Here is a 13,610-nt window from a genome sequence, read left to right as displayed (position 1 = left end):
GATTATCTAGTATGAATACTTAAGGGAGAGAGGATAGTAATTCTGATAGCTTGTAGACTGAGATGGCATGACTGGTTGCAGAGCCATAGTAATGCGATAACTATGCTGCAGACAATGCCATTGATTTAACAGAAAATGAAGAATGATGCAAGCAATTCTTATTCTTATATTTTTTTTCTCCCCATTTGTACAATGTTTTCAAAATTCAAGTCCATATTCATGTCGTTGCGTTTACATACTGATTGATATCACTGTAATCAATCTGTTTTCTTTTCCCACCATATTTGGGTCTTTTCTTTTTCATGTTTAATTTTACAGATCATCATGGTAGAGGGATGTCTCCAATGCATGCTTCTTCTTGCAACCCCAACGGCATTTCCAAGAACACAATGAGTTGAACTTCGAAAGTCTTACGGACTGAAGGGATATGATCTTTGATGTTGAAGGATATTTTGATAGGACAAGTGCATACCCATCATCCATGTAGTCTGTCCCTTCAGGGAAAAGCTGCCACAAAAGACTCCCAGCCCCACTCCCTCCATTCTTTGTAGAGTTCAAGATGGTCTGATACACTGTGCTGAGAAGGGTGTTCCGAAATGACACATTGTAGCCAGGGTCCTTTGTAGATACACCAAATTCAGCAAACACAACAGGCATCCCAAGATATTTCTCAGCATCTTCTATGTGGGCTTCCATCCATGACTTTGTGAATTGCAGATGGGCATCAGTTATTGTTTGTGAAATCCTTCATCAATAATGTATTACTCAATCAGAAGTTATTATAAACATGTCTCTAATAAGGGGGAAAGGTTGATCAATGAATGTAAATTAGCTGCAAAGCAAATGATGATGTATAGGGACACACATCAGGTATCTTCATTAAATTTCATGTCCACATGACTATGCATGTATCTGATGACAGGCTGTGTATAGGCATATAATGGGAGAATAAAATGTTTATCAATCATGGTTGCAAGTCTTTATTTTTGAAGGGAGAATTTTTGATGGGTGAGTACTCACCAAGAGTCTGCATAAATGTGAACAGAAGCGAAATCAACACCAAGAACCTGATGGTTCCTGATAAAGTCAGTTCCAACTTCTTGAGCATATGTATTTGGGTTGAACTGAACTCTGTTAGGTGTTGAAGGACCATAAAATCCTTCCAATCCAATCTCCACCAAGTGTTTTGGATCAATGCTTTTCACATAGACCGCCATTTCTCCTATCCATTCCTAGAAAACAATGAAATTCAATCACTTTAAGAGGGAATGAAGAGAATCATTCTTTAAAGGGTGCCAAGAATACAATACCAAGTTGTAAAACAAACCTGAAGTTTGTTACCAGAGGGATCTGAGGTGCATCGAGGCTCATTCATCAGTTCCCAAGCAAAAATTGTGGGGTCATCCTTGTAAGTTATACTTGTGAGTGTATTGACTCTATTAAGTACTGTCTGCATTGTCAAATAATTAATAAAGGGAAAAAAAAAATTGAATTTGAAATGTGAAAGAGATTAATGTGTAATCCCCAAGGATGAAGACTTCATGTGGCAGATTTTATTGGCAACACATTTATCTCATGCTCATTTTTCAAGTTTGATATCCAAATTCAACAAAGATAAGAAGGTTATAATAGTAGAAGAACTAGCCTTAACATGCGCCTTGTAGTAGCCCCTGAGTGTTGGATCAGAAAAGAAGTCATCGTCCGATGTTAAATTCAGGCCAGCAGCTTTTCCCCATTTGACATATTGTGCTTTGCCACCGTATGCATCCCAGTTGTTAGTTAGTGACAATATGAGCCTGATCTTGTATTTCTTTGCTTCACTCACCACAAAATCCAAGGCCTGTAACCCAAGACAGGGAATCACAGTACATGTCACTTCGACACTAATATCACATAATCAATGAAGCAAGAACGCCTAAATGAGGTCGGCACCAACTTTAAGGAAATAAAATTTTTGTTTAATTTCTCAAAGGACAAGCAGATACAGCTGCTTGTTGCTTCACCTTCACATGCTCTATATTTTTACAATAAAAAGACCATTAAGAGCCACTGTCCACTGAGGCTGCTGCAGAATAAGACCAAAACCATCTAAACACAATGTTACTCAATGCTAATGGAGATTCTAAAAAGTTGATGTTGTTATGCAAAAAGAACTAAACTTCAAAAGCATGAGATCACAGAAAGAAACGAGACTTTAAAGTACCTTGAAAACTTCTTCGTCATAAACTGATGGAGATTTCTGAAGAGCTCGCCATTGTCCATCATTAAATGCCCAAGTCCTGCAAACTGTTAGACCCACCAAAGATGCTTGCTTGAACAGGTCTGAGACCTTTCCTCTTGTGGATTGATCCGCCGCAAATACCATCAACCAGTAAGTGTTAAATCCATTTACATAGAAAGGTTGGTCATTAACAACAAATTGGTTCCCTTTCTTCTGCACCATTAGCCATGGATCATCTTCCATGGCTCCCAGCTCATCAGTTCTCCTAAACAATTTAGTTAAAACATTCGATGAACTCCTTTTCATCAATAATTAATTAATAAATAAAATATTAAATTTAAAATCCATTATCAAACATAAATACACATGCATGCAAAAAAGATGTGTATAATTAATGCGCCAATATGTTTCATGTGTCCTTGTTATCACACGCAAGTTAACTAAAAAAAAGGATTCATGGGTTTAAATCTCCTAGTCAGCATCTTGAGCACCCCCATGTAATTTCATGGCGTGTGTGAAAAAGAACTACACACATCTAGAGGAATAATTAGGTGCTTGATGAACCTAGACACTCACTATAGCCAAAAAAAAAAAAAAGAAGTTGTGTTGGGTATCTACCCCTGAGTTCTGCTAGAGTACGCTAATTCATTTTCATCTTCCTCCACCATGGTTTCCAATAGCTCATCTCCGCTGGAATCAGCCACCGTGGAACTTGAATTTTGAATAAGAATCATAAAAATGGTCACCAAAGAAAAAAATTTTAGCCCAAAATTTCTCATCTGGGTATCCATGGTTTTGATTAAAAAAGCCACATTATGCACATTTCATGGACCACACATTTATAAGTATCAATGTCTAAGGTGTCTTCTTTGTAAGCCACTTTATTACAAAGAGAAGTAGTCGAGAAGGGATAAAGTTCCTAGCTTTGAAGCGAAGAAAATTTGCTTCCTTTGATCTAACCATTATCTTCTCTTCACTTTCAGCAATGGCCTACGGACATACAAATTGAAGGGTAGGAGTAAAGTTGCAAATACATCACTCCTAAGGTACGTTCCAGTGGGTCCTAGGAAAAAACCAGAATCCGTAAGAACATGGCATTGGAATAGACATGTCTTGAGGACTTTAGCAAACAAAACAAACATTGCCAATGCTAGCAAATTTCATATCCTGGGTGTGTGTGTTTTTTTGGACTATCTGTTACTATCTATTTTAGTTCACACTTCTCATCATAGCGTAGGACTCTCGTGGTTTAACTGTAGTATCTTTTGTAATGATTGTATATAAACCAACGTCTCACAACATGTGAGATCTATAGGTGTGTGTGGTTGCCAGCTGTGAGAGTGAGACATCGGTTGCATGCAGATTTATAAGATAAGTCTGTTTGTATATACAATTAAGGAAAGAAAGATAAGAGATTGTTTACCTGAGAGAGCTGAATAAAGCGAAAGAACTAAAGAAATGTCGGTGGTTACTCTGCGCAGGTGACCAGTGAGCTTTAAGTTTTATAGATCAATTGTGCATTTTGTTTCAAAACGGATTCAATCCATTTATGCATAACGGATTTGTGAGAAATGAGAATAGAAGATTTTTTTCCCCCTCCCGTTTGAAACCCAACCGTTCTCTCCATTTTTATATTTCGATGAATGACACGTGGCAAAGAAGTAATCTAACGGTTAGAAAAAAAGCCAACTCAATCTCTCTATTTTTCTAATGAATTGATATTGGTATTGTTTTCGGATTTTGATATTGTTATATTTAACAATGATTAAAATTCATAGATTTGGAAAGTTGTTTTTGCAGCAATTTTTTTTTTCTTTTTCTTTTTTAATTCTTGTCCTTCTGGGTAAAAGATCTGGAGAAGAGAGAGGTACTGGATTTGATTTGCTGGATTTGATTTCCTTTGGAATCTTGTGTTGAATAAAGCTTCCATTGATGAGTCTCTCATGCTCAGGTGATGGCGGTAATTTGCAAAGAGAAGAGAGAGAGGTGAGGGAAAGAAGATTAGAAAAATAGAGAGAGAGAGAGAGAGAGAGAGAGAGATTGTGTTGGCATTTTTCTAACCGTTAGATTACTTTTTTGCCACGTGTCATTCATCGAAATAAAATATGGAGAGAACGGGAGGGTTTCAAATGGGAGGGGAGCCGGACCCAGATTTTTCTATCTATCATTGACAAGTAATATTATTTATTGATATATATATATATATACATGAAAAACGTAATTTAATATTTGAATTATGTAATTTAATATTTAAATTACATAATATAAATATATATATTTTTTGAGAAATGATATGTTTACAACATTTTTACAACAAATTTTAAGTGGTAGGTTGTTATTGATTGTTATTGTTGGGGCAAAAAGTAATCTTAGTGTTAGTTTCAAATTTGAACAAATAACAACTAACCACCTGTGATTTGTTGTAAAAATGTTGTAAAATTGTTGTAGACGTAGCATCTCTCATATTTTTTATATAAGTGAATAAGATGTTATTAAAAAAAAAATATTGTGTACCTCCATTCTATGGAGCAAGTGTAATATGTTACATTAAGTTTAAATTATTATAGTGGGTTCCAGTTAGCTTAACTGATAAAGTTTCTAATGGTTGTATAAGAGATATGGGGTGCAATCCCCGCTTACACCAAAAACTGATTAGTATCTTGTCTGATGATAAAGAGCTATCATTAGGAGCGGACGCCATAGGATGAAACTCTCTAAAAAAAAGTTTAAATTATTTTATATATATATATAATTTTAAAATTGTAGCATTTTTTTCTTTCTTTCCAAATATAAATATAATGCCTAAATTGTTGAAACTCTAATTTTAAGGTAATATTTTGAATATCTATAATTTTTATTGCTTTTTTAGGGTACATATCTTTACTTTCTAATGGTTTTTTTTTTTTTTTTGTATTTTTTGTATTTTTTAGCCAAAAATTAAAGAGCTTGACCAAAATAGAATAAAATTTCATACTTTTCAACCCAAAAATTAAGAAAAGGAAATGAAAATTAAAATGAAAAGAAAATCTACAAAAAGAATCAATTTAAGGTCCAATTCTTTCTAAAAAAAAATTTAAGGTCCAATTACTTTAAAATGGACAAAATTAAATCAAAGTGGATCGAGAAGGACAAAATGGACCAAATATGACCAAAGTGGATTAAAAAGGACTGCAATGAACCAAATAGACTGAATAGGATTGAGAAGGACTGAATGGACTGAAGATGCTACGTTAATGTGGCTCGAAAGAAGTGTAACAATGATAAATATTACATTTTACCGTTTAAATATTATATACATGGTGTTGCACTGTTGCCCTGAAAACATTCACTTCGTCTTAACAAGTTAACGGTATTTATTGCATTTGTTTACATGATCACAGTATAAGCGTACGTCCATTTTAAACCAACAACATTTGGAAAAGGTACTTCAATTCTTTAGGTGGCCAGAAGTGACACCCAGAACATCACCACTTCAAACCATGGTGATTTGTCCTATGCTGCTTAGTTTCTAACCTAACAACATGCAAAGATAGATGAACTAGCATGATCCTTTCACCATTTACCACATTTTTATGATCAAGCACAAAATAGTATGATACGGCCTCACTCATTCTTTCCATTCCCTTCATTGCAAGAGGACAGCACTACTTTCTTATTAATTCTTTACGCACAGTAAGTATTCATAATTTGGTTGATCACAATACGTATGATGATATGACTACACCTCTAAAGCATACCAAGTGAAGGAATAGGAGACCTAGAAACTAGATAACTACTTAAAATTTCATTTTAATGATTTCTACAGTGCTAGTAAATTGCTAGCACTGGAAATCTCAATTTCAAAATTTTGTAAATGAAATAACAGGAGAAGAAAGGGAAAAAAAATAAATAAATAAAGGAAAAGGAAATACAAAAGTCAAAATAAGGAATTAAGGATTGCAATACAAAATTCAAGATAGAATCTGAACTTCATAATTGACATTAGGCTGCTTCTGAAGGACAAAATATGATATACTGAATCATGTCCCAGCCTTCCGATGCTCCACCCTAGCAATAAAACCAGCCTTGATGAGGGCCACGGACCGGCCAGAACCACACTACAAAAGAGGAAAAACATTGTATCAAAAAAACAAAGGCGAATCAATTCCTATAATCCTTTCTGCTACATTTATTGTTTTGTTTTATTTTTGTTGTTACTCCTTTTATTTATTTATAATTTGATAAGTATTCATTGTTTGATCCCTTAAATAATTCCCTTAATCTTAAAGCTGAAACGTTAGCAAGTACTAAAGTTCTGCTCCAAACCCACCTAGTGATAAAATTCCCTGTTTTTGCATGCCAATCTACAAAAGATTAGTACCAAGGAGAGCATTTGGTGATGGGCAAGCTTCCAGATGAGTTTGTCATATGATTCGAAGGTTTTCTTATCATTTATTAGCATTGTAATGAGAAAACCAATTAGTTGTGTAGTATAAATGGAATGAATGTCAACATTAAAATTCCAGAATCAATTGGTTAATGACTATCAATCAGGAGTCAAGAATACCCAGTAAGTTTCAAAACCATGCACCATATCTGTTCTTCCCAAAGCATTTACATACTTGTACATAAATAAACAAGATTACGTTTGCATTTTTAGGACAAAGATTTTGGTACCTGCTCACATCTGAGAAAGAAGAGACGATTCTCCTTGGTAAGAATTGTGTCTGGACTTTTGCAGCAATTACACATGACATACTCATCTGCAATCATGAAACATGGTCCAAACAATTTAGTGCTAACAGTTGATATTAAGCTACAAATTCAAGCACCAACCAATATGTGCAATTTATTTGAGACCCTAACTTTAACATATGCATGGAAGGCACATACTTATGGTGGATTAGTGTTGTATGTGCAAGAGGAGTGGGGAAATAGCTGATCATTTACTCCTTCATTGTTCTACTGCCAGGGGGTTAGGTCTATTGTTTTCAGCAGGTTTGTGGTTCATAATGCCTAAAGGAGTCATGGAGTTGTTACTTTTCTTGTTGGCAAGGTGATTTGGGTTGATATGAATGCATAGAAATTTGGAAGGCGGTTCCTCATTGTTTAATGTGGTTCATTTGGTGGGAGAGGAATGCTAGAAGTTTTGAGGGGCTGTGAAAGAGCTATGCTGGATCTGAAGTGGATGTTCCTCCTATCCTTGTTTGAAGGATGGTTGCATCAGGTTTGTTTTCTTTTACTAACCTTTTAGATTAGAGTGATCATTGCAGTTTTAGAATTTTATTTTGGATGTATCTAGTGTATACTTCCTGTGTACTTTAGCTATACCATTCGTTTGATTCAATAAATAAATTCACTACTTATCCAAAAATATATATATATATATATATACACAGAAGAAGCTAATTAATGGAAATAGAGAACTTTAGTATCATGTCTACTTATGACATGTTATCTGGTAGGCTATGAGATTAGAGATGGACAAAAGTAAGAAGTAGGTGTATCACAAAACTAGAATAAATATACTTACTTATGTATCTTCGCAGGATCCCTTCAAAGTTTTTCGGAGCAAATCTACCCTTAACGACCAACCGCTGTTGCCCATCCAAAGATCCACTTGTCCCCATTTCAGCCAGTAAGAATGTCATGACATGCTCTGGCTGCCTATGCATCCTGAAATGTTACAACAACACTCAATATGGAATAATAGGTAACAATTTATTCTGATTTAACAGCTTAAGCAAGACATAAATTAACCAAAAAAAAAAAAAAATGTAACAAGTATTTGATTCCTCAGAAAACTTGAAGCAAACATTTCCTAATGTATATTTCCATAGACAAGAAAAAAGGCAGCATGTCACAGTTGTCTTAAACTGGTTGTCTACAATACTACATATTAAGGAAAGGTTATAAAAGTTCAAACCAACAAAAATTAAGCGTACGTTTTGCAGAGATCCATAAAATTTACAAACACTGTCTTCTTTGTGCCTTCTCGTAGAACTTGTGGAGGCCTTATAACTGTCCTACGTCTATCTCCTGCTAGCTCAGGATTATTTTTGCGGAGGATATTGAACATCCTACTAAGAAGCTGCAGAGTCATAAGAAGCATGGACATTGTAATCCATTACAACAAGATTAAGAATATCCACCTCCCTCATCTCTCCCCCGCCCAAAAAAAGAAAGAAAGAAAAAGATATAAAGATATATGACCCATAAAAGTTTAGTCGAGAAGAAATAAAGGGAACACAGCCAAAAAGACACCCGAAATGATGAAAGGAACATTTAATTCACCGAAATCATATAAGGTATTGCTGTCTTATTTAATTGATAATAGGCACATGAGACAAGAGAAGGGCACTCAACTACAGAAACAAGCCAAAAGTGTGAAAATGAAAAAGACACAAAGGCAGTCCCATTAATTATCTTTTGTCAATGCAAAGACACAATGGCAGTCCCATTAATCTTCTTTTGTCACATGTCAATACACTAAAAGCAATGAAAATGAGAGTTGTCTTAGAACATATAGCTCAAAATAAGAAATTCCAAAAGAATTTGCCACAAAAGAAGTCATACTAACAGCTCATTATGCTAGATTTTTAAGCAGTCATAAAACCAAATGCCCAAAAGATTATAAAAAGAGAAGTTATGCTTTGTAACTTATACCACGAGACCTTCACCTACATATACTAAAAGACACCCACCCAATTTCCTAAAGACATCTTAGAAGCTTGTTTGTGCATGAAGGCAGTTTTCTGCTCCGAGTGTCAAGACATATTCAAGTGACGTACATGACTAAGACCCTGATATCTATAGTGTCCTAGATTACAAGGAATGAGAGGTTAGAGGCTTTTCCACCACTGGTAATCTGTAATAAAGGAATCAATAATATTTCATTTTCCATTTTAATGTCTATTTGGATGCACAGCATCCCTAACAAACATAAAATTTGAATGAGCAGTAGAACACACCTCTTCATATTCATAATCTCGATCAGTTCTTTCCCAGGAATTCTGCATTAAGACAATCCCTTCCCCTTCTTCATCCATGACTACATGGTTTGATATATGATGACATGAGTATAACTAGATGTAAGTATAATTATCTCATTGCAATATAAGTAACTACCCTTTTTTACCAATGGAAAAACAGAATAATGGAAAATATTACCATCAATATCCTCCCAAGAGTCGACATTTTCATCATTAAGAACTTCCTCTTCATCAGATACTGCAAGTGAACAAGCCAAAAAAGTCTCCAAATGAAAGCAACACAAGTAGCAAGTATTTGCACAGCTTAAAGGCTTAAAATAAGAGGAAAAGGTAAATACCAATTGTTTTGCCGAGTTCATGTCTACCTTCCACATTTTCAGTTTTCTCAGTCAACTTATCCACAGAATCATCAGCAAAACCCAGACCTTTTTTCTTTTTCTTCTTCTTTTTAGTAGGATCAAAAGTAGCAATCTGCAAAACTAAATCATTTAAGATATTTTTACAAACATGAAGTGATTTGCAAAATCCAACCACACCCAACTATTCTCATTCACCATTCCAACCATTTTGCTTTCTACGTATCAATTAAAACTTTTGTATTGTTAGGAGGGTTGTATATGAACAAAGTTGTTTATACATAGCTCAGGCTTGGCTCAAGGAAAAACTTATTTATGTTCGTTTATTTAGTAAATGAGCCGAGTTCAAGCCCAAGTTTAGGCTCAACTATTAAACAAGCCAATCTCAAACATAATAATGTGTTTATGAACAAGCTTGTAAGTATAAGATTCAATTTGTATATATTTAATATTATTTATTTTTATTTATACATATATAAAAATTTATTAATATAGACTTGACGTTGGATGGTGTAAGTTTGTAAATAAGTTCATAAGATATCAAATTATTATTTGTAATTTATTGATAATATTAGTAATACATTTCATAGTAAAATAATTTTTAACAATATAAAGTTGGTGAATTTGATTTCTATAAGCTCATAAACAAAAATCATTCTATCTAAGTATAATGTCAACTACGATTTAGTCATTGATTATTAGCATAGATTTGTCAGGGCGTAATTTTTTTTTGGTCGTAGTGTAATAGTGTTTATCATATATGAGAAAAAAATAAGTTAATTAAGTAGTTAGCGAACAAATGTGAGCTTGTTCATCAAGAATCTGAACCGAGTTTGAATAAGTAATATAGTTTATTGATAAGTTTGATCTTGGTTTGTGTTTGAAATAAAATTAAACGAACAATTTTAAAAATTTTAAATTTTGGTAACCCTGTGATACTACGAAACCATGGTCCACGGTATCAACTGTGTTTATACAGTATTCTAACATCTATGATTTCATAGTCACATCAAGATGAACATATATATCAAGAATTAGCAAAAGAAAAAAACTTTAAGCAGCAGTAGTAATCTATGACCACCCAGAAGTAGCTGAAGCTGAAAGTACTTCTGGGTTCATAAGTAACTCAAAGGACAAAGGATATGAGTAATAATAAATAAATTAATAATATCTAAAAATAAAGAAAAAGAAGCTTACATCTGAGATATCATCCTTCAATTCCATGTGGGTTTTGATTGATTGTGATTTCAGAGCTTCTGTATTGGCCGCTTAACTTTCTCAGACTCTATGGGGTTTGAAGTTTGAAAGTTTGATATGGTAAAGTTGGTTAACAATTCGGTGTATTTGAGGTAAGACTTGCATAAACGGCGAATCTTTGACGGTTGATCAGCAACGACAAGTCGTTTATTGTCTTGCCTGGTTGTCTTGTTCGAGTTTTGTCGGATGTTTCTACCGTGACCCTGTCTCTAAGTAGCTTGATACACCGAAACTGAAACGAGGGATACGAGTGGCGGTCCAAACGGCGGCGTTTGTTTCTGTTGAGGTTGGGCTGCATAGATGATGTAGGCCCAATTGGTTAATATTTAGTCATTTTATTTTTGTTGCGAGACCCACGATGTAAGCCCAAAGTTAACACTTGTATGTCACACCAACCGTACACGACTAAAAACCCACACAAAATGTTTAGCATCAAACATATTTTAGATTTTTCTCAAAAAAAACAAAAAACATATTTTAGATATGTCTTCCTCTCACCCTATTATGAGACAATTGAAAACACATATGGTATCACATATGCCTTTTTTTAATAAGTAAGTCATGTGGTTTATTTAAATAATGTACATAAATAGTCTTATAATTTGTTATGTAATGAGTTGAAAAAGATAAAATATATTTGGAGCCAAACTTTGTCTAAGCTCACTCTTATAATTTGATGAATTGTAATTGAAAGGCTAATATTTTCATTTTTATTAATAAAACATTTTAAAAACCAGGAAAATAAAGTGAACTTGGGTCAAGGTACATGAGTAAAGTGTAAACGAATTACTCATCATGGATTTGCTTTTTATTTGGCCAAAACATGCATGGAAATTCCTTTTTTTTTTTCTTTTTCAGAAAGAGGAAGTTGTTTGCATTAAGCTCCTAATTATTCAGCAAAAAATGAAAAGAAAAAAAAAAGTTCCTAGTGTTTTTTTTACAAGAGTTCTTAATGGGTTAATAATAAAGGGGAAATTCCTAAATAATTATCATATCCAAGGCTTGCCGACTTCGGAAAAAAAATCATGTCTAAAAAAGGGTAGGTAAGCCTCAAACATAAGCCGGTCAAAAAGACTTCATTTTTAAAGTCTTGCTTGGACAAATTTTGTGCCTCAACTATTGTTAACATGTATGATTAAGTAGTGACTCATGTCAAAGTGATGGTTCACTTATTATAATAGCATATATCATCAAGTTGTAGTAAAAATAGTTGAAAATAGTTGTAAGGACTCAGTTTGGATTTGACCCTGAGTATGAATGGGTTTTTCAGCCCAACAAGCCCAAACAATCAATTTATAGAGAGTGGGTTAAAGGTTTAGGCGCTGGCCGTCGTTCATCAAGCATGAACTCTTTTTTTTTTTTATAAAAGAAAATACTTAGAGTCTCTCTACAACTGGGGGGATGCTCCTCGGCCCATGGCCGAGGAGCCCCTTTTCTTCTCCTTTTTTCCCCCCTCCTTCTTTACTTTACTTGCTTTTCTTATATAGTCTTCATCTTCTTATCTCCTTCTTCCATCTGTTGATCATCCATTCGCCTCTCTTCTGGCTGTCCGTCCCATCAGAGGCCTTATCGGTACTCAAGTGGTTCACTCTGATCAACGTTACCCTGCTAAGGGGTTATATCCCCATTAATGCGGCCAGAGGGGTTAGGTGAATACATTATGTGTGAATGTGACAGCTTGCTCTAGGCTTGTCCCCTCCCAAAAATTATCCTTAGTATGCCGAGGACGAAGAGGTCCTCGTTGTGGGTCAAAAAAGAGACTTTCCCCAACTTAGCCTTGGCTGGTCAGTCTTCCTCGGCGCTGGCCTTGGGCCTACTATGCGATGGGCTGTGGCTGTCAGGCCCACGGGCCCCACAATAGTATTGTCCTAAAAAAACTGAAATAAGGCAATTTTTGATTTCAGCGTTAATTGGGAAGTTGGGAAGAGTTATGACATTTGGATCCATTTGAGAATAATTTATTTAGTTAAAATTGAAATTTTTTTATTGAAAGTACGGTAGATAGAAGTAAAATTTAGCTAAAATAGTTCAGTGAAACCATAAATAATATCAAAAAGTACAATATAACTCATAAATAATAATAAAAATAAACTGAATAGTAGTAAAGATAAGCTAAATAGTAAAATAAGTTAAGTTTAAACTCTTTTTTGTTGAATAAGTTAAGTTTAAACTCTAAACCCAAACTTAGTTGGAATTCTGACATGGAAAGACTCTCTAAGTTAAACAACACATTTGAAGTTGAAAAAAAAAAAAAAGAAAAAAAAGAAAAAGGAAGAAGCAAGGAGCAAACCATTCACTTAACAACACGTGACTGATTGGTCATTTCCATGACCTTGATCACATCCATAGTGGAACGGTCTTCGACTACCAGCTCCTGACAAATGGCAACTGTGCAAAGTTTAAAATACACTACCACATTTTCAGGGTTTAGAGCATTCACATTAGCTCATACATTATACACATCCATTTTTACATTAAAAACTTACTTTTTTCTATCTTACGCATTCACTTTTACAAAACACCCACATTAGTTTATCTATTCTATCTCTTCTTTTATTTAAATAATCAATTTTATCCATTTTTTTTTTATTTCTCTCAACTACCATTGGGTAATACGCGTAGTCTCTCTTTCACTTCTCATTTTTTCTGATTTCTTGTTCTCTCTCTATACCCATCTCCATACCCATTTCCATACCCACACATCACTTTCCCTCACAGCTCCGATCCCACTTCGATCCCACCCCTCACAGCTCCGATCCCACCCCTCACTCTCCCTCACAACTCCGATCTCACCCTCACAGCTCC

The 13,610-nt window shown here is 34.5% G+C and overlaps 2 protein-coding genes across 4 annotated transcripts in view; both read right to left on the bottom strand.

Annotated features, from left to right (window-relative positions):
* Positions 1 to 143: 143 nt before the first annotated feature.
* On the bottom strand, positions 144 to 3,311 carry LOC112034739 (mannan endo-1,4-beta-mannosidase 6). The gene is made up of 6 exons (XM_024067552.2): positions 2,840 to 3,311; positions 2,204 to 2,486; positions 1,646 to 1,840; positions 1,328 to 1,450; positions 1,021 to 1,232; positions 144 to 745 (listed from the first exon to the last, which is right to left on the bottom strand). The coding sequence occupies exons 1-6, from the start codon at positions 3,010 to 3,012 to the stop codon at positions 313 to 315; spliced, it is 1,419 nt and encodes a 472-aa protein (XP_023923320.1). The 5' UTR covers positions 3,013 to 3,311; the 3' UTR covers positions 144 to 312.
* A 2,781-nt stretch (positions 3,312 to 6,092) lies between these two features.
* Positions 6,093 to 13,610, bottom strand: part of LOC112034731 (eukaryotic translation initiation factor 2 subunit beta) — a 101,675-nt gene continuing 94,157 nt past the window's right edge. The window contains exons 1-8 of one of the 3 annotated variants that reach the window (XM_024067547.2): positions 10,746 to 11,034; positions 9,531 to 9,663; positions 9,371 to 9,430; positions 9,172 to 9,251; positions 8,146 to 8,291; positions 7,734 to 7,876; positions 6,878 to 6,963; positions 6,093 to 6,318 (exon numbers count right to left, since the gene is read on the bottom strand). In XM_024067547.2, the coding sequence (XP_023923315.1) occupies positions 6,241 to 6,318; positions 6,878 to 6,963; positions 7,734 to 7,876; positions 8,146 to 8,291; positions 9,172 to 9,251; positions 9,371 to 9,430; positions 9,531 to 9,663; positions 10,746 to 10,772 (753 nt within the window). In that variant the 5' untranslated portion in view covers positions 10,773 to 11,034 and the 3' untranslated portion in view covers positions 6,093 to 6,240. Of the gene's footprint in view, positions 6,319 to 6,877; positions 6,964 to 7,733; positions 7,877 to 8,145; positions 8,292 to 9,171; positions 9,252 to 9,370; positions 9,672 to 10,745; positions 11,038 to 13,610 lie in introns of those variants that run through there. The other 2 variants (XM_065777146.1, XM_024067548.2) reach the window with 2 other exon arrangements.

Source organism: Quercus suber, unplaced genomic scaffold (genome assembly GCF_002906115.3).
Source record: "Quercus suber isolate HL8 unplaced genomic scaffold, Cork oak 2.0 scaffold_149, whole genome shotgun sequence".
Lineage (NCBI taxonomy): Eukaryota > Viridiplantae > Streptophyta > Magnoliopsida > Fagales > Fagaceae > Quercus > Quercus suber.
The sequence above is the reverse complement of the archived record's forward strand: the minus strand, read 5'-3'. Positions and strand labels throughout refer to the sequence as shown.